Source organism: Lactuca virosa, chromosome 2 (assembly GCF_052849685.1).
Source record: "Lactuca virosa cultivar CGN04683 chromosome 2, Lactuca_virosa_CGN04683_v6, whole genome shotgun sequence".
In the NCBI taxonomy this organism is placed as follows: domain Eukaryota; kingdom Viridiplantae; phylum Streptophyta; class Magnoliopsida; order Asterales; family Asteraceae; genus Lactuca; species Lactuca virosa.
Genome location: NC_136427.1, coordinates 264786285 through 264806339, shown reverse-complemented (window position 1 = coordinate 264806339; position 20055 = coordinate 264786285). Strand labels below are relative to the sequence as shown.

The following is a 20055-nucleotide window of genomic DNA, read 5'->3' as shown; positions in this document are numbered from 1 at the left end:
ACAGATCGATTTCCAGATCAAACATCACATTTAATCAGTACAAACACCATCTATTATTCGTCTGTTCATCATCAGTTCCAAAAAATATTATCAACAGGAATACCCAATAACATCAAAGAACAACTCTAGATCCAAAATCACAGTCGATGATAACAAGAGATGATTTACTTTCAGAGAAATCATTATCAGTCGGCAAACATAATCGATGTTAAGAACAAAACACAAGAACAAGAACAAAACGACTAGCGATCCAAACATAAATTGATTTTGGAATATGATAGATTTGATCGATAATATAATCAAATAAGAAAATCAAAATCGATTTTGAGAATGTTTTTGTTCAGGAATTTCGACTCAAGAACCGAAGAACAAATAATTTCAAGATACGACATTTACAGATGTGGGATGAGTCGACTTACAATATACGATATCAAAGAACGCTTATACCAATGAACAGAGATCGATAATAGTGGGTTCAAGAACAGTAGGATAATGAATAAAAAACAATTGGGCTAAATCAATGGAACTAGATATGGGAAGCAATAGAATAACCTTGATGGAACAATCGATCAGATCTAATCATAAATCTTCATGAACAGTAGAACGAACAAGAATCTTGATTCCAAACCGTCAAAACACCAAAAATCTTCAATAACTTGTGCAGAAAATCATCAAATCAAGAACCGATACTTCAAAAATCAATAGATCTTCAAAGACCCGCTCTGATACCACTTGTTGGGATTAAAACCCTAATTGTGATTTGATGAACAAGATGCGGAAAATAAGAACAAACACAAATAAAGAAGATATGTTGAATGATCACTCGATTTATTCAATTATGAGGAACAGATTACACTTTAAGATTAAGAATCTAACTCTACAAGAAACCTCACAACGTGGCGGCTACATTTTGCCTCACTCTTAACCCTAATTATGAATAATACATTACTATTTATAGGGAAAAAGACAAGTATTGGGATTTTAACCTACACTTCATCAAGGGGGCCCATTGCCATCATCCATGGAGTACTTTGAAACCCTACAATCCAAAAGAAATTATCGCACAAATGCAAGTATCTAGTAATGTTCGCTACACCTTGCACTATTGGTGATTTACATGTTAAAAGTGATATGTTATATATTGGGGCCTCAATCAATGTGATGTCATATTCACCCTTTCAATCTCTTAATGTTGGACCCTTGGAAGAAACCAGAGTAATCATCCAATCAGCGGACAAGTTAAATGTGTTTCCAAGAGGAGTGTTGGAGGATGTGCTAGTACATGTAAGTCAACTTGTCTTGCTCGTAGATTTATGTGTTATTGATCTTGAAGAGAAGACACTTTCCAAATCATCTATGATCCTCCTTGGAAGATCTTTCATGAACACCGCTCACACGATAATTGGTTTCCATAAAGGGAAGATCACCATGGAGTTTGATGGAGAGACCATTGATTTCAACATCTTTGAGTCAATGAAGTACCCTATAAACATTTCTCCATTGTATCGAGTTGATGTGATTGAGCCAATAATCCAATAAGCGTTTGATTTATATCATGGGGATATTCTGGAGATGGTAGTCAACATAAGCCTTGATCATGAAAATTTGAAGAAAACATTGGAAATGTATACATTGGAATCCGAAGTTGAAAAGATTATGAACACTTTGAAAGTTAGCAAGTCAACAAAGAAAGATGTCTCTCAAGTTTCCTTGTCTCATTCACCCAACAAGATTCCCCCTTTCATTCTCCACGCACCTGCACTTGAATTAAGAGTCTTACATAACCACTTGAAGTATGCTTATCTAGGTAAAGACGAGACTCCTCCAGTGATCATTTCCTCCCAATTGAAAGACTTTGAGGAAGATCAATTGGTTAAAGTTTCAGAAGATCATATAGAGGCCATGAGGTGGACAATAGTGGAAATAGAGGGGATAAACCCTAATGTATGCACACACAAGATTCTCATAGAAGATGCTTGCAAACCTAGGAGAGAGGTTTAAAGAAGATTGAATCCTTTAATAATGGAAGTGGTCAAGAAGGAGATAAACAAGCTCCTCGATACGGACATGGTATACGCCATTTCCGACTCCAAATGGTCGAGTCCAGTTCAAGTGATTCCCAAGAAAATGAACATAAAATCTTTGTTCCCAAGAAAGTGGTTCAAGTGGTTCAAGGCGTTTCATGACAAGCATATAACCCAAAAACACTTTGTTCCATGTCAAAAGGTTCTCCTTTATCATTTACGCTTAAAGCTAATTTCGGGAAAATTGTGATCTCAATGGCATGAACCTTTTATAGTTATAAAAGTGTTTGATCATGGTGCGGTTGAAATCAAGAGTTTGGAAACAAATCAAATCTTCAAAGTAAATGAACACCATATGTAACCGTTTTATGAAGGAATTGACACAGGAGAATCCGACAACGTAACATTGGATACCCTGGTTTATGAAGACTAAAAGAAGCGGGACCATGTATTGGTAAAGACGTTAAATAAATGCATTGTGAATAAATAATCTCCATTTGAAGTATGGGAGAAAACTGGGGCTTATAGGCGAGCGTGTGCGAAAAATCTCAAAAATTCGGCAATTTGCGTGGCCAGCCTCACCCACCTGCGCATGGATGTGCGCCTCAGGCCTCACCCATACAAGTTATAACTATAAAATGTCTCAAAATCGGGTACCTACTGATGTCATTGCGCGGCCAACCTCCTCATCTGCGTAAGTGTGCACGACCAACTCTCTTACTGATGGTGAATAGAGCCATTTCCCCGTGAACCGATCTCCCTTTTACCATTACATTACGTTTTATTTGCAAGCAAAATGGTGTAATTTGTTTGGTGGCTTAACATCCCACTAGGAAACCAAACCGATTCTAATGGTTCTGGTTCTAGTCCGTTTTTTTGGTTCTAAATCTCATCTCTACCAAAACGTAATAAATTGATAAGTTACTTTTTATTGTTTAGCAAAGTCTATTTAGTAGTGTAATAAGCAAGTAACTTATCAAAAACTCGTTATATAAATTAATAAATAAAAAGAAAGTTGTTAAGTTTTAATCATTTTAACAAACGATTAATGAATCTACACATATAGTAATAATTGAAATGAAAAACAAGAACATAGTATTTAAATAGTTGACACGATGAAAATGATCAACTACAACTACGGATGAGAGAGAGAGATTTTATTTATACTGCTGAATTACAATTCTATTATCTTAACTTGTTTAGGTTACAAGAATCTAAAATAATAATGTATATAAGCAAAAAACCTCAATTTTGTCAGCAAGGACCCTATGCTTAGTTAGACCTGACAAAACATGACACGACACGAAAACCCGACACGAAATTAGCGGGTTAGGGTCAGAGATTTTGACACGTTTATGTAAACGGGTTGACACGACACGACACGATAATTAAACGGGTAGTGTTAGTGTCAAGACTTTCAACTCGAAGATGACTCGAATATGACCCGTTTAATTATATATTATTTATAATAAATTTCATATTTTTATAAATATATTATATGTTATAGACTTGTAGTGGACCAAACTCAAGAATTAGAAGTAATATTCAAATTTTCAAATTTACTTAATTTTAGTCATCCTCACCACCTATCCCTTTTGCTCCCAAACTTTAACTTTTTTCATTTTTCCTTCTAAACTTATTATAAATTTTGTCATTCCATCTTATAATTCTAGTGTTTCACTTTTTCCTTTTTGCCTACACAACTCCTACTTTCAACCCTATTTCAACCCGACATGACACAACATATTTACAAGGTCTAAACCTTAACCCGAAACCTGACACGAAACCGACACGAAAATAAACGGGTTGACACGACACGACACGATAATTAAACGGGTCGGGTTAGGGTCAAACTCTTTCAACCCGTTTAATGTCTTGACACGACACGAACCCGACACGACACGACACGTTTGCCAAGTCTATGCTTAATCCATCGAGCAGCTACAAAATCAAATGGTGAATCAACTCCACAACTAAACAGACCCTATGCAGCTATAAAATTAAATGACGAATCAAACTTCACAACTAAACAATAAATTTTTTATCAAAAAGTATTTATTTAAGTCAATAAGTAATTTTAATTTTTCTATAATTTGTTACCAGTCAAACAATAATAGAATAAATCGATTAGTATTTCCAATAAACAATCTTAAAAACATCCCATATTTGATTTAAAAACTCGGTTAACTTGATAGTTGATATAAATCCGACTCTGTTTAGGTTAAAACGTAAGTTGATTTTTTTTTACGCGATGGTGGATAATGGTTGGTGAAAGGGACCCACGCAAGGGGGTTGGTGAGGGGTCCACATCCAAAGGGTTGGTGGTTTCTCGCTGTACAACGCGCATCCCATCCCATTCGCACCTATAAATTCATACCCACTTACTTGTTACCAAATCGTCTCTCTCTCATTCTTCCCCAAATCTCTCTCTGGATCTGAAGATTTTGATATTTTTCTCTCCAGCCCAAAAGAGGTACGAACCATTTCTTCGAATCACATCTATTAAACTTCGTTTCGACTGCATTTCTGGCCTGAACTTGTAGATCTGTTTACTTCTATTCTTTATTTCAGATCTTGGATCTTATCCCTAAAGTTCTTTTACTTGTGATTCGTTTACTTTATGCTTAATTTGTTAGATCTGAATAAACGCTACTTCGATCTATTGCTCCTGTAGCTTTAAATGTGTAAATTGCATGATAAATCTGTCCCTCATTTGTTTTTGCTGGTGTCGGCGCGAAGAGCTTTTGTTCTTTTGTGTCCTCATTTGAAATATTGTTGATTAGTTGTTCAGGAATAGTGTTAATTTCCACTGCTAGATGACAGATCTTGTCGTTTATGACTTACTTTTTCATCTGTATTGCCATTTAAACCCAATTGATCTCAGTAGTACGTGTCAGAACTTGCAACTCAGAACAAAGAAGCATCCATGAGTTTTCCTTATATAGATTGACTCCAAAATCAACCTTATCAATTCGTACCCCATTAGTTAAAATAGATCGTCTCCCTTTTTCATTGTTTGCTGTCAAGTGTCAAGCCCACTGTTTTAGGATAAAAAAGTTACCAACTCTAGGTTTGTAGCAGATCATGTTGCTATCACGAAACTATTACTGATCTCTGATATTTGCTCTGATATCTACTTTAATTATGCTACTTGTTTTAACAATTATGTGAAGAGCACATTATGGATCTGTAACATTGTTTACTGCAATATCATAACACAACAAATTGACAACTTCTCCCACACTAAATTTTTTTCTATCTTGCTTGTTTCAGTTAAGAGATGGAGACCTTCCTATTCACATCCGAGTCTGTCAATGAAGGACACCCAGACAAACTCTGCGACCAAGTCTCAGATGCCATCTTGGACGCCTGCCTAGAACAAGACCCTGAAAGCAAGGTCGCCTGTGAGACCTGCACCAAGACCAACATGGTGATGGTTTTCGGTGAGATCACCACCAAAGCTACCGTGGACTACGAAAAGATCGTCCGTGACACATGCAGAGAGATCGGATTCACTTCCGCTGATGTCGGTCTTGATGCTGACAACTGCAAGGTGTTGGTCAACATCGAGCAACAAAGCCCCGACATTGCCCAAGGTGTCCACGGTCATCTCACCAAGAAGCCAGAAGACATTGGTGCTGGTGACCAAGGTCACATGTTTGGGTACGCCACCGATGAAACCCCAGAGCTCATGCCACTCACCCATGTCCTTGCAACCAAGCTTGGTGCTAAGCTGACCGAGGTCAGAAAGAACAACACCTGCCCATGGCTCAGACCCGATGGCAAGACCCAGGTCACTGTTGAGTACCATAACGACAACGGTGCCATGGTCCCAACCAGGGTTCACACTGTGTTGATCTCAACTCAACATGATGAGACTGTTACAAACGACCAGATTGCTGCTGATCTTAAGGAGCATGTGATCAAGCCTGTGATCCCGGCTCAGTATCTTGATGACAACACCATCTTTCACTTGAACCCGTCTGGGAGGTTTGTGATTGGTGGACCCCATGGAGATGCTGGTTTGACCGGGAGGAAGATTATTATTGATACATACGGAGGATGGGGGGCTCATGGAGGTGGTGCTTTCTCAGGGAAAGATCCAACTAAGGTGGACAGAAGTGGTGCTTATATTGTTAGGCAAGCAGCTAAGAGTATTGTGGCTTCGGGACTTGCACGTAGGTGCATTGTGCAGGTGTCTTATGCTATTGGTGTGGCTGAACCTCTTTCAGTGTTTGTGGACACTTACAAGACTGGGACTATTCCGGATAAGGATATTCTTGTTTTGATCAAGGAGAACTTTGACTTCAGGCCAGGGATGATGGCTATCAACCTTGATTTGAAGAGAGGTGGAAACTTTAGGTACCAGAAGACTGCTGCTTATGGACATTTTGGTCGTGAGGATCCTGACTTCACCTGGGAGACTGTTAAGGTTCTTAAGCCTAAAGCTTGATTTGTAACAGTTTCAGAAGAATGTGATGATTCTTTTGCCACTTGCCAAAAGGTGGACGACAGACACTTGAAAAGATGATACGTTTTGTTGAATGTTGTTTGTTTTGTGTTTTTATGTTTTTATGTTTAGGGTTTTTATGTTTTTTATTTTTGGTATTGATGGAGAAGCCTATGTTATATGTAATCTTTGAACCATTTTTATCTACTGAACTTGTTGAATTGAGTTACAAAAGCTGTGTTTATCATTATTCAATAATAGAGCATCATCAAATTTGTTTATAATTTGTTTAAGCTTACATAGTACAAGTTGAATAAAGGAGATGATGAAATTTGCAAGATTAGGAGTCGGAATGCAGCCAGAGGCGATCATGCAACCTTTCTTCACCGGCACCAAACATCTCATCAACGCGTTCACCATCTCTAAAGAAGTGAAAAGTTGGAGTGTATCGGATATGCTGAGTTGTTTCTGGGCATTCGTCTATATCTGCATATATGAAAGACAGTTTTGGGAACTTGTTGCTTAACTTGTTAAATGAAGGCAGGATCTGTCCACAAGCATGGCACCTGTAATTTGCAAAGACCAAAAATAATCCTTTATGACATACTTATTTTTAGATAAAGTTAGCCTATAAAAATTACAATACCATGATCTTCTACAAGCTAACAAAAATAAAGATGTAATTAATGTTGTTTTTAGTGTTTAAGCAAGTGATTGAGCTACCTACAGAAATAAGGAACTCTTTAACAGCAAGGCAGTTGATTAAGCAACCCCAAACAGGAGTTTTAGAAGATTGTCTTTATGTTAAATGACGCTTAAAAGAAAAGGAAATTAAGGAGCAAGAAACTATAACTCTAAAATGGCTTATGACGTTGATCTAAAACTACTTTGATATTACGAACTAACAATTTAAGCAGTGTTTCCTCATGTTTTACCTCAACTATTGCCACCAAGCCTTCCAATTTATCTTTCTTTTTTTAATCACATGACATCCACTTGCATTTAGTGTCATATTTTGGGTGCAGTTTAAGTACCTTGAGGAAAGTAGACCAGTCATTTTTCAATTGGGTTTTTCATCGAACACCTGGTGTACATGTTTGATGACACAATGACAAACTCAAAACAGAAGTTGTGTTGGAGCTTCTCGTACAGCGTCCATAATTTAAACCGACTACCACTTATAAGCATATCTAAGTGAAGCTCGAAAAGAGAATTAAAGTTCAAGAATCAGAAGAAGACATACCAGGATGCACCAAAATTGATAACCGCCTGCAATTGGAAATCCAAGGAAGAGCATATATTGGTAAAGTCGAACAGAAACCTATGAAGTAAACTTAATCAATAGGGTTAGAGATTAGTTAGCATACCGCGGATTTGGAAGTTCTGATATGGTGAAAAATGTCTTTGAGGTTTTCATCGCTGGAAGCAGTGACTAGGTTACCATGACGATTGATTAGCTTTTGTGTCTCTGTTGCTTTCAACACTTCACTGTTCTCCATATTCAGATGCACACTCTCTTCACCTTCGAAAAGTTCTAACCCTCACTCACCAAGGGAGGAAATATTTTGGACCGTTCATCTCAATTTTAAAATCCTCTATGTTGTCGGTTGTTTAAAAACTAAATTACACGGTTGTCCTCTGCGAATGCTAAAATATGGTTATTGTTAAATTGCCTCTCAATTGACATACTAACTACTTATAATTACCAAAAGGTCAATGGTCTAACGGTAAGGAATCACTTTTTCAAATAAGAAGTCATGAGTTCAAGTCTCTGTGTATTTTGTGAAATTCTTTAAACAAACATATTTCATTCGTTTTAAGTCGGATTGACATATGATTTTTTCCAATATGTAATTTAGAGTTTGTATATGAATTTAGACTAAAATTTTGTTGTTTTTTGATGTTATATTCAATGAGTTACAATCCTTTAAAGTTGAGATATCAAAATGAAATATTTCAACTTTTCAGTTATTACTTTTTATTAAATACTAACAACATTTTCATTTTGTGTTTATGTAGAGATTGCACAAGCTTTAAAGATTTAGATGACAATGATACAATGAATGGGCCAATGAAATATTAGCTTATGACGTTTGTTAGTTGGATTGATTTTAAATTTTAAACTAAGTTTTTTGGTGTTACGGTAATTACTTTTGTATGTTTGTGTTAAGATTGTTAACTTTTGTTGGTGAAGTTGATTTATATTTTAGGTGCTTTTATTTGAAAATTTGATTTTGCAAGTTATAATATTATAGATAATGTTAGATTAGTTATTCATAAAATATTATAAAGTCATTAATTCAAAGTCCAAACAAATAGTATAAACAATCAAAGTTTAACCGGTCCAACGGGTACAAGAAACGAAAACGTATTCATTTTTACGATTTGTATCATATCAAACCCAAAAATGTATTCATTTTAACGAGTTGTAACGTAACAAACCCAAAAAATGCGTTTTAACGACTTGTACTGTATGCATGTAAAATTGTACCGGTTCAACAGTGTCCAAGAACCGGAAAAACCGGACCTAGATCTGGACCCAGTAAGTCTTATCCGGTCCGGTTCACGGTCCATAATATTCTCCGAAACCGGCCCGGTCCAAAATTCGGTCTGGCCTAGTCCAAATGCTCACTCTTATTCAATATGATAAAATGAAGTGTTTTTTAGTCAACCCTTAAAATATACGTCTAACAATTATTTTTTAAAATTAATCCACACATTTCTTTTATATCGATAAATTTACATGTTTCGTCTCTGTAAAGATGAAATGACTATATTGCCATTTTTAATTTTATTTTTGTTTTTGTTTTTTTATTGAAATAAATGTTCTTTAACATGTCGATGACCTTGGACCTCTCTCATATATTATGTCATGTCATTTTGTGGTAAGTTTAGATTAAATTCTATTAATTTCATATAATATTTAAATATAATAAATGTATATTAAATTCATAAATGCAACTTCTTTACGATTTCTAAATTTTTAAATTAAATCTAATTATTTTAATTGTTTATTTGTTTAAATTTTAAAAAAATAAACATTTTAATATATATATATATATATATATATATATATATATATATATATATATATATTCTAACTTTTTAAAATTTTAGATTTTCATATTTTTATTTTTTTGATTAAACTCAATAGATCGATCCTACAACTAATAAAATAATAATTTGAGTTAAAACCATTAAAATCTACCCAATTAAGGGGTTTTTAGAATTTCTAAATTACTCTCGCCATTGAACGGTTGAACCTGAAGTAGTTGTTAGCCTAGGTGACCGTAGTCCAAAGAATCGAAGTTTGGTATGTATGATGAGGCAGTTTACTTGAATTCAGTATAGTTCATGATGGGCTAGGCAATTTGAGGGTTTAGTTAGGGTTTAGAGGACAGAGGCACAGAGCCTTGCCAATGAGGAAGGCTGCTTTTGTTCTTCGTCGAAATGGTAAGTTGCTTCCTGGTTACCTCTGTTTCCCGGTTTTCTTATTTCAAAATAATATTCTTGCTGCTTTTATAAATCCTCAAATTCAATTTCCCTCTCGAAAATTAATTCTTAACGAAAGCTGTGAGCTGAGAGATTCGTTGCTTCCGTTTAATCGGATGGTTGAGACTCCATCTATTGCCCCAATTGATCAATCTAATCGTATTCATGCCAATCGTAACATTTCTCAAGCAATTTTAGGGTTTCAAGCTGATGTAGTAACTCTCCGGATGATAAACAGGCTCTGCATGTCAGGCGACGCCCGGCCTGCTCTTCCTACATACAGGGAGATGGAAAAAAGCAAACCCTGTATTCCAAGTATAACCCGTTACAATAACATCATCAATGGACTTTGTAAAAGCCGACGTGTTACTGAAGCTGTGGATATCTATTTCGAAATGAAAGATAAAGGTATTCAACCGGATATTGTCACATTCAATTGTTTAATTCAAGGTTTATGCAATTTAGGTTTAAGGGAAGAGGCACAAGGTTTCTTCGATGAAATGGTAACTCAAAGCATCTCACCAAATGTGGTGACCTTTAACATTTTAGCTCATTCATTTTGTAAAGATGGCAAGATTGAGGAAGCACATAATACGCTCAATCACATGATATCATATCAGTGTGTCCCTGATGTTATCAGCTATAACATCTTAATTAACTGTTACTGCAAGAGCAAAAAGATAGATCAAGCCTTGAGCCTCTTCATGGAAATGTCTGAAAAGAGAATAGTTCCTGATATTATAACCTACACCACTCTCATTAATGGTTTGTGTCAAGTTGGTAGACTTGAGGATGCACTTGTACGTTTTGATGAAATACAAGATTCTGGTCTGGTTCCAGATGTTGTTACTTACTCGATTCTGTTAAACTTTTTGTTTAAAAATGGCAAATTTAATGAGGCAATCGCATTTGAAAGAGCTATGGAAGAGGTTAGAGTTGCCCCTAATATTACTCTATACAATATCCTCATTGATGGTATGTGCAAAGCAGGAAAAATTGATATTGGTGAGGAACTTTTTAGGAAACTCCCTGCTTTTGGGTTTCAGCCTGGTTTTTATACATATAATATCCTGATTAATGCATACTGCGAGAGCAAAATGATAGGTGAAGCTTTGAGTCTGAAGAATGAAATGTCTGAAAAGGAAGTTACTCCAACTATAGTGACCTACAACACTCTCATCAATGGCTTGTGTCATGTTGGGAGACTCAAGGATGCACTATCTCTTTTTGATGACATCAAACATCATAACCTAGTTCCAAATATTGTTACTTATTCTACCCTGATAGATTCTTTATTTAAAAATAAGAAGTTTGACAAGGCCCTTGAACTATACAAAATAATGAAAGATGATGGATTGGCTCCTAATATTGTTCTCTATAACATTCTCATTGATGGAATGTGCAAAGCTGGGAAAGTTGATGAGGGTGAGGGGCTTTTTCGGGATCTTTCTTCAAGAGGCTTGCAGCCTAATATTCGTACTTATAATATTTTGATGAATGGATTATTTAAGAATGGGAAACTCAAGGATGCATATCAGTTGCTGCAAGAAATGATGATTGAAGGATGCATGCCAGATGGTTTTACTTTTAATATAATAATTCAGGGATATATTCAATGGAATGAGACGAGAATGGCTGTTCAATTTGTGAGAAGAATGGTTGATGCTGGTTTTTCTGCAGATGCACAAACATCAACAAACCTAGTCGACTTGTTTAACAAAAGAAACTTGGATAATGCATCAAGGGAGGTGCTTAATAAGTTTTTTCGGCTTACATCGACAAATAAAGTAAATTAAAACTTGTATAAATGACCTACATGCAGAAAAAAAATGTTGTAAGCAGAAATGGTTTATGGCCTTATGAAAGAAGAGACCTTGTTGGGCAGCTGTTTTTATGTCTGCCATGGAGACACAAGGCTAAGGAAGACCAAGCACAGCTGTATGGCTTGCTGTAAGCAGAAAAACCCTGCAAATTCTGTTTACATTGCTGCCTTTTGTCATTTGAAAAGCTTTGAGATATTTTGATTGTTAATCACTTAATCATGTGCAGGTTAATCAAGAAAGAAAGATTTTTTCCAAGATTGTCTAGATGCCACATTTCATGAAAATTCATCTAACCAGGTGCATGTGCTTCTGCTGGATCTACTGGATTTGTTTTCTGTTTTTAATCAGCGTAATTTCTGTCTTAATTGTTCGATTCTGTTTTGAATTTTTGATGCATCAGGTGGAAGGAAGATCTTTCCAGTAGAACGGGAATTGATGCCTGTGAAGCTTAATGTCAATCAAACCACAAGATCTGAGGTTTTATTTTCTCTACTTGAATCATTTTTCTGACTTTTGTATATGTTATTGCTTTCTATCTTGTTACTTGATTAGATAATCAAGATTAATACACAGTTAATCTTTGCTCTTCCTTGTAGTAATAGTATGATAGCTTCTCAATGAATCAAGTTCTTGACGTCCATTGAGGGTGATATATGGAGACCATGTAAGATATCAATTTCTCATCTTTTTATTAATGTCTTATAGCAAATAATTTATGGGCTATAACTGAGATCTGACACGTGACAGCCAAATTAAAAATGCAGTCAACTAACTGGTCATCAGTCTCATACATTGAGCATTCTTGTGAATAATTCTCCTGGAGTTTTCAACCTAGTGAATGGGAGTTATGTCCAGAAGGTGTTACAACATCCAAGTTTTTTCACATGATTTATTAAGGATCCTCTCTTCCCCACTAATAAACCTAAAGCTTCTTCATGTTGTATTTGTATGTTGTAATGCTTGGTTGATCTCAATGCATTATACCCAGAATTCCTTCTTTTAAAAATTACAAAGGAGAACCTAATAAGATATTCATAAATAAATTGAATAGACTTGTAGCATCTACTTATGTTGTTGTTTATTAAATTACAAGTTTTTATGTTTCTTTTCTTTCCGCTGAAGCAAATTACAAAAAAGGAACAAATTGAATAGACTTGTTGGCAAAATCAATGTTGTTTGAAGGTTGATAAATGTCATTACAATTGTACAAAAAACTTAATTCTTGCAAAAAAGCAACCAATACAACTCAAAAATTGTCACATATTTGCTATTAATCATATGAAGCTTCTAAAAGCTTATATACAACTCCAACTAACCAATGCACAATTTGAATGATTGCATCCCACAGGCCACAACAAAAGAAAGAAACTAAAAATAAAGAGTAAGAAAAGACAATAAACCGTTACATTTATTCTCAAGAAAAATGCTCTTTGGGGGTATGTAGTTATAGAAACACATATCTAGTGGTCACTTATAGGTTCCTGGTGGAATTGATCAAAGTTTAATCCTAGAATGTGTGGTTTTTTAAAATATAAACTTCTTTAAAAAAAGAGAAAAAAAAATTACTAATGAATCTAAATTAAAACCTTTTACGAATAACAAAGACAAATTTGGTAAAGCCAACTAGCCATCGGTGACAAATCTAATCTATTTGTACTTTGTAGTACAATGTTTATAATTTATGGATGTTGCAACAGTGTAATTCCTGTGCACTACATCTACATGTATAATAAAATGACATTCAATCTAGTTGTATAAACCTTCTTCGATCCAAATGTCAACTAAAAGATCCACCACATCCTGCAAAAACCAACAGTCACATATGAAACACACAATTGTGGGAAGATCCACAACACCAACAACTTACAGCTAAGGGAATCGGATCAGGGAATGTTTCACCAGATGAGAGCAAATCTTCAAAACTTGTAGTCCAACTGTAACAGAAGAAGACCATAGAGATAAAGACAAATTTTCAAGAAATTTTCTTATTTTTCACTTGTAAAATGAGACCCACGAAATAAAAATGGTATCTTGAAAGTTGAAAGTCAAACCTGAGAATGGGCTGTCTAAACTTGGTATGTGATGTTTCAGATCCATCACCAACCCAAGCTCTTCTCATCTCATGCCAAGCCAATTCTGCTGCAGAATACAAAAAAAAAAAAAAAAAAAAAAAAAAAAAAAAAAAAAAAAAGTGGATTTTTGTGATAAATGGTTGTCAAGTTTATGGAATTGAATTTTGCCTATTGAGGGAGGAAATATTGTATCATGTCATCTTGATGATGTAATGCAAACAAAATAATCAATGCTGCTTAAAATGATTGTATCATGTCATCTTTATACACGTATGATGGTTAAATAAGTAAGTTTGTTGTACAATGTACTACTACTACTACACATAGATTCTGCATATTAATGTGGCTTAGTGAACAGAAGATGAAAATAGAGTGATTAAAGGACAAACCATGGTTAACGAATAGAGGATTTGAGAGATCCCTTTTCGTGGACTTTCTTTCTTCATTCACAATTTTAGAAACCTTGGAATTCGGGTTACCATTATTGAGAGAATTGCTTCCATCAATGTCCATCTTCGATTACCAAAAGGGACACACTAACGATCTGTATTAATGGCAGATAAAGAAAGCAAGAGTGAGAAAATTATGCACAATCTTGTTGGAAACTCACTTGCAACTTGAAGTTGTGATTTTTTACTAATAAACAAAGTGAATATGATTAAAAAGAGAAACAAATGTGGCTCATTTACCATTGTTAAAACCTTAATCCTTTTCACAATGTCCGATTAGGGTATGTTAATGGCATTCTAAACAGCAAGGCAGTATTCTTCTGGTCAGTTTTGGACACCATTCACAACAAACCAAATCACCAACAATAGTAAAGAAATTGTAACTCCAAAATCATAAACTACTCTACTTACATCCCAAATTTTTATATTCAGTAACAAACACCCATTATCAATTACTACAATCATTCCAGAAATAGTCAAAGTTTGAGTTTTGAAGGTCAAATGAGGTCTTTAACTTCAAATTCGATAATCATATCCAACTGTGCAAAAGTTACTAGAATCGAAGTATTATGGACATAAGAAACTAAAGAAGTATAGGCCAAATTAGAGTTCCAAATGTTGTGCGTTTGAATATCTAAAAATCAGATCGAAAATCGGCAATTCTTGAGAGACGGAGAGTGCTTAATAGTAGATCTTTAATGTTTAGTGGGCGTTATTAGTAATGTTAACTAGGGTACAGAAAACGTACTGATGTTTCTCGATAAACATGTGGCGCATAAATATAAGCAGCATCTGGAAATTGGAATTCATAGATATTGAATCTTTACCTCTCGTTCAATCTTCAATAGGGGAGGGATTGCTTCGATTGGGTTGATTTGTTCTAATTAGAAATGGATGAAAAGGATTCAAACTATCCGTCTCCCTGGATTAGTAGGGGGTTGTGGAGTTCATCATTTCCACTCATGTTCGGAAGTCATTGAAAGGTAATACATTGTAAGTCGAGTCATGAGTGGATATTGATAAATAATACATTGTGGGTTCAGTTAGGGGTGGCAATCCTCGGCCTAAAGCATTGACCCAACACGAAAATATACGGAAAATATACGGGTATGAGTTGAGATTTTTGACCCGCCAACCTGTTTATTTCATGGGTTGGGTTGGATTATCGCGGGTCAACCCGTCAACCCGATATATATATATATATATATATATATATATATATATATATATATATATATATATATATAATTATTTATCAGATTTGAATATTTGATTATCGTTTAATCGTTTTTCGAATTCCAAAACTGCAAAACATCTTCGAGTCGAGTTAGCGTGCTCTAGCCCCTAATCAAAAAGAAATTCAGTCTTCAGTCTCCAAACTCACGACTCCGTGTCTCCCGTCTCCGTCAATTGAGGCATCGAGTCATCGACTATCGCAGTGTCGCACGCATACCACTCGTCTTCTTGTTCTCCGATTGTCGCACACCACTCATCGTCGTCACTCATGTTTATGAATTTATGTTGAATATTTAAAACTTTATGACTTCATTTTATTTGTATTTTTTAATTTCATTTTAAAATGTGTTGCTTATTAAATGGGTTATACGGGTTGGGTTCGACCCACTAACCCACGAACCCATATACTTATACGAGTTATATGGGTTGGGTTGGGTTGATGTTTTCAACCCGTGACTCACCAACCCACCAACCTATATATTATATGGGTTGGGTTGGGTCAATGTATTCTGACCCGCCAACCCGTCAACCCGTGACCCGCCAACCCGAACCCAACCCAATTGTCAGGCATAGGTTCAGTCATTAAAAATAATTACTATTTTAGTATTTCTATTCATTATCTATTTTTAAATGGTATATCTATATTCTCATAACAATATTCGTGAAAACTTAATAAAAAAAACCTTGAATAATACATTAATACAGTATTTGTCAAACCATTATTTGCAATTACTTCATACTTAGAGACCGATCTCAAAAAAAATGTCACTATATATATATATATATATATATATATATATATATATATATATATATATAATTAATTACTTACAAATATTAACTTGAGAAGTAGTAAATTAAGTTATATTATATATATATATATATATATATATATATATATATAATATAATATAATATAACTTAATTTACTACTTCTCAAGTTAATATTTGTAAGTAATTAATTTAATCATATATATCACCAAATAAATTTCAACTCCTAGAGGGGTGCTGTAAAACTCATATAGTATAAAAATATTTAAAAAAAAAAACAAAGAATTATAGATGTAATTTAGGATTAAAATTTGATAATAGCAATTGATATCAAACCGATCTTAGCTCAGTTGGTAGAGCGGAGGACTGTAGTGGAAATCATCTGACTGAAATCCTTAGGTCGCTGGTTCGAATCCGGCAGGTCGGATTTTATTTTATTTATTCTTTTCTTAATTTGTTTTATTTTACTTGGCTTTTCTGATTGTTATAACCCATAAAAAAGTCTTTAATTTAAGAAAATTGATTTTCATTATTCTTATTGTAGATGTAAGATTGACGATTTGTTGGACTTGTCCATCAACCATTCAGTAGTAAACTAGTACCATCTTCGCTGCACATCAAACTTCAACTTCCGGCCTTTAGCTATGCCAATTTTCATTTCTAGCCCTCCCTCTATTTTTCAGCACTTGCCTTAACTGGACCCTAAACAATTAACGTGTTGTTGTTGATTAAGAGAACTCTATTTTTAATTCTTGAGATAAACTAGAAAGACCCAAAATCAAAGAGAACTCTCTAAAAATATTCAAAAACTAGATATATATCTTATTTATGAGGATCAAAAATCCTTTATAGTTTATATAGAATTGGTGGCTTAGACTCTTCTAAAGAGCCATAACTCTATTAGACCCGACAAATGTGTCGTTTCGTGTCGAGACAGTAAATGGCTTGAGATAGTTTGATCATAACCCAACTCGTTTAATTATCGTGTCGAGTCGTGTCAATCTTTTCATTTTCGTATAGTGTTTTATATTTGCGTTAGGCATTGAAACGTGTCGTGTCATGTGAGGTTGATTCACTAAACATGTTGAAATAGTAGGAGTTTGATAGGCGGAAAAGAAAAAAAAATATTAGTTGGGAGGCGAAATGGCTAAATTCATAGTAAGTTTAGAGTAAAAAAGGAAAATAGTAGGAGTTAGGGAGGTGGAGGGCCAGGAGCATGATGAGAAGAGAGCGGTCGAAGGGATTGTGTAGTTTGGAAGAGAACGGAAAAAATGAAAATTAAGTTTTGACCTAAGCGGCAACTAAGTCGCTTCCACGTTACAAAATGATTCAACCAAAGTTTTTCTTTTATATATGGTTTTGGTTTTGGGTCTTTCTAGTTTATCTAAAGAATTAAAAAAATAAAAAAATAAATAAAGAATACATCTAAATAAACGAGTCATTATGCGAATGATATTTGAATTGAAATCTTTAACCCTAACCATATTTGTTTATTTTTGGTGTCGTGCCAATCTCTTTAATCAAATTGGTTGAAATATCTCTACCAAGGCCCGTTTATTTTGTATTGGGTTAACGTTTCGTATCAGTTTATATGTCACATATAAAGTCTATGGATCTAGTATTCATGCCGCATTTGTTTTGGACCAATCCCAAAATATCCAGCCTAGTCCAGAAAAAAGGGACCGTCCATGTGTTCGAAATAGAGAATGGAAAAGTTAAAAGTGATTGTCATGTGATTATGTGATTACTGAAACATTGTTAACTGATAGACACATGATAACATTTAGGGAAAATGACGAACATCACTTGCAGGGTTTGGTGGCCCGAAATTGACTTGGCTTCGCCAAAAGGCCTCATCTCTAAAAGCCCGGCGTTTTAAATTTATTCAAAATATCATTCAATTATTAAATGTTCAAAAAACATCATCAAACTAAGACATATGTTTAAAAAACACCAACGAATTACACGTTCTGTTAAAAAAACACCTATGTTTTGTCCGTAACTATTTTTTTTCTTAATTTGGACGGTGCATAGTGTTTATATTTATTTTGCCTTTGGACCATAATCAAGTTAAAAGACTAATAAATCCTTATTATTTTCATTTAACAATTATTTTTATTACATGTTAACTGTTTATAAAATCGATATATTTATAACATATAACAACATAAATTGAATAAATAATTAATAAATAATATAAATAATGTTAAATGAAAATGAGAAGGATATATTAGTCTTTTAACTCGATCAGATTCCGAAGTCGAAACAAATTTAAACTATAGGGACCATCTGAGTTGAGAAAAAAAATTAGGAGCTAAACATTAAGTTATCTCAAACCATAAAGTTGGTGTTTTTTAAACAGAACATATATTTTCTTGGTGTTTTTTGAACATATGTCTTAGTTTGATGGTGTTTTTAAAACATATAATACTTGAATGGTTTTTTTAAACGAATGTGAAACTTTGATGGTCTCCTAAGTCATTTTCCCTAACATTTATCTTTCTAATGCTTGAAATGAAATCTTTTAAATTGGTTAGGCACAATTGATTTTTGTTTTGTCTTTTGGTCATCAATTTTTTTTTAGTTAGGCACAATTGATTTTTGTTTTGTCTTTGGTCATCAATTTTTTTTATGCAATTGGTTATTAATGTTAGCTATTTCATGTCAATCACATTATTTTTAGACATGTGACTGATTTAACCGGTTTACTGGCTGACTTGCCATTTAAATAAATTAGAAAAAAAAAAATGAAAGACTGCGTAAGTAATTCCACGTATCACAAAATGTTATGTCCCTTGTTTAAAAGGTTGTCTTCTTCGTTCTTGTTCCATTAAACAAAGAGCAGGAGAATAACTAAGGTTTTGAAGTTTTATATCGAAAGAACTTGAGAAGTACCTGAGCAGTAGCAATGTCGATCTCGAACCTCGATGGGGTTTATAATCATGATGTCAAGTTTACCTTTAATGATAATGATCTTGCTGCTATGACATATTCTGAGTATATTATCGAGATCAGACATTTTGTTTTGTTTTCTTTAATGGTTTACACTACAAAAAGAGAAACATCTTTAAAAAGTAATATGTATTTTTTCTTAAAAGGGTTAATGACTTAAAAAGGTAACGTACTCGTTGGTGGTAACATATTTTGTTATGTTCACATTTAACAACCAATGTTTTTTATACACATTTGACCACTAACCTTGTTTCACTTGTCCAAAAAAAATGGTAATATTACCTATAAAGACGGATAATATTACCTTTTTTTGAACAGATGAAACAAATTCAATAGTCACATTTATACAAAAAAAATATTGTTGGCTAAATGTGAACAAGAAACAAGATTTGTTACATTTTTAAGTCATTAACACCATATTAAAATATTGGAATCTCAACTTGTATCACTATAATACTTGTTTATACAAGTATTATGTAACATCCTAAAATCGAGACCCAAATTTTTTTGTTTTAAAGTATATTACTTGTAAAATAGCTAACGGAAAACAACATTGAAATCCTTTCAAACATAAAGTCACAAATCACAAGTCTCAAAACCATTTTAGCAAATAGTATAATATCAGAGTACAATCTCAGGTTTCTCAAATGCGGAATATCATGTGTGAATGTGTGATGCGCTGCTACCCCGCCGACTCCTTCCCCTTAGATGAAGAGGTACCTGAAACCAAAACTAAAAGCCGTAAGCACAAAGCTTAGTGAGTTCCCCCATCATACCCATACCAAA

The 20055-nt window shown here is 34.2% G+C and overlaps 5 protein-coding genes and 1 non-coding gene across 15 annotated transcripts; 4 read left to right on the top strand and 2 right to left on the bottom strand.

Annotated features, from left to right (window-relative positions):
• The first annotated feature begins 1083 nt into the window (after nucleotides 1–1083).
• LOC145158472 (uncharacterized) lies at nucleotides 1084–1539 on the top strand. The gene has a single exon (XM_079077364.1). The coding sequence runs from the start codon at nucleotides 1084–1086 to the stop codon at nucleotides 1537–1539; it is 456 nt and encodes a 151-aa protein (XP_078933490.1).
• Nucleotides 1540–4363: 2824 nt separating this feature from the next.
• Nucleotides 4364–6708, top strand: LOC145161007 (S-adenosylmethionine synthase 2). The gene is made up of 2 exons (XM_079080428.1): nucleotides 4364–4497; nucleotides 5298–6708. Exon 2 carries the CDS (start codon nucleotides 5305–5307, stop codon nucleotides 6475–6477), a length of 1173 nt encoding a protein of 390 aa, XP_078936554.1. The 5' UTR covers nucleotides 4364–4497; nucleotides 5298–5304; the 3' UTR covers nucleotides 6478–6708.
• LOC145161008 (thioredoxin-like 3-3) lies at nucleotides 6696–8076 on the bottom strand. The gene is made up of 3 exons (XM_079080429.1): nucleotides 7842–8076; nucleotides 7718–7743; nucleotides 6696–7040 (listed from the first exon to the last, which is right to left on the bottom strand). The coding sequence occupies exons 1-3, from the start codon at nucleotides 7971–7973 to the stop codon at nucleotides 6815–6817; spliced, it is 384 nt and encodes a 127-aa protein (XP_078936555.1). The 5' UTR covers nucleotides 7974–8076; the 3' UTR covers nucleotides 6696–6814.
• A 1646-nt stretch (nucleotides 8077–9722) lies between these two features.
• On the top strand, nucleotides 9723–12850 carry LOC145161006 (uncharacterized). 7 transcript variants are annotated; one of them, XM_079080427.1, is made up of 7 exons: nucleotides 9723–9927; nucleotides 10205–11714; nucleotides 11789–11916; nucleotides 12016–12086; nucleotides 12190–12266; nucleotides 12386–12453; nucleotides 12554–12850. In XM_079080427.1, exons 2-4 carry the CDS (start codon nucleotides 10212–10214, stop codon nucleotides 12068–12070), a joined length of 1686 nt encoding a protein of 561 aa, XP_078936553.1. In that variant the 5' UTR covers nucleotides 9723–9927; nucleotides 10205–10211; the 3' UTR covers nucleotides 12071–12086; nucleotides 12190–12266; nucleotides 12386–12453; nucleotides 12554–12850. The 7 variants fall into 7 exon arrangements, with proteins under 7 accessions (XP_078936553.1, XP_078936552.1, XP_078936551.1 ...); XM_079080426.1 differs by having other exon boundaries at nucleotides 10165–11714; XM_079080425.1 differs by having other exon boundaries at nucleotides 9723–11714; nucleotides 11789–11904.
• Nucleotides 12851–13341: 491 nt separating this feature from the next.
• On the bottom strand, nucleotides 13342–15323 carry LOC145161005 (uncharacterized). 4 transcript variants are annotated; one of them, XM_079080417.1, is made up of 5 exons: nucleotides 15059–15323; nucleotides 14251–14405; nucleotides 13841–13928; nucleotides 13657–13723; nucleotides 13342–13589 (listed from the first exon to the last, which is right to left on the bottom strand). In XM_079080417.1, the coding sequence occupies exons 2-5, from the start codon at nucleotides 14372–14374 to the stop codon at nucleotides 13536–13538; spliced, it is 333 nt and encodes a 110-aa protein (XP_078936543.1). In that variant the 5' UTR covers nucleotides 14375–14405; nucleotides 15059–15323; the 3' UTR covers nucleotides 13342–13535. The 4 variants fall into 4 exon arrangements, with proteins under 4 accessions (XP_078936543.1, XP_078936545.1, XP_078936542.1 ...); XM_079080419.1 differs by having other exon boundaries at nucleotides 13841–13925; nucleotides 15138–15323; XM_079080416.1 differs by having other exon boundaries at nucleotides 15138–15321.
• Nucleotides 15324–16652: 1329 nt separating this feature from the next.
• TRNAY-GUA (transfer RNA tyrosine (anticodon GUA)) lies at nucleotides 16653–16744 on the top strand. Its single transcript is given in 2 exon segments — nucleotides 16653–16689; nucleotides 16709–16744. It is a non-coding gene; the product is annotated as a tRNA-Tyr (tRNA).
• The last annotated feature ends 3311 nt before the right edge of the window (nucleotides 16745–20055 follow it).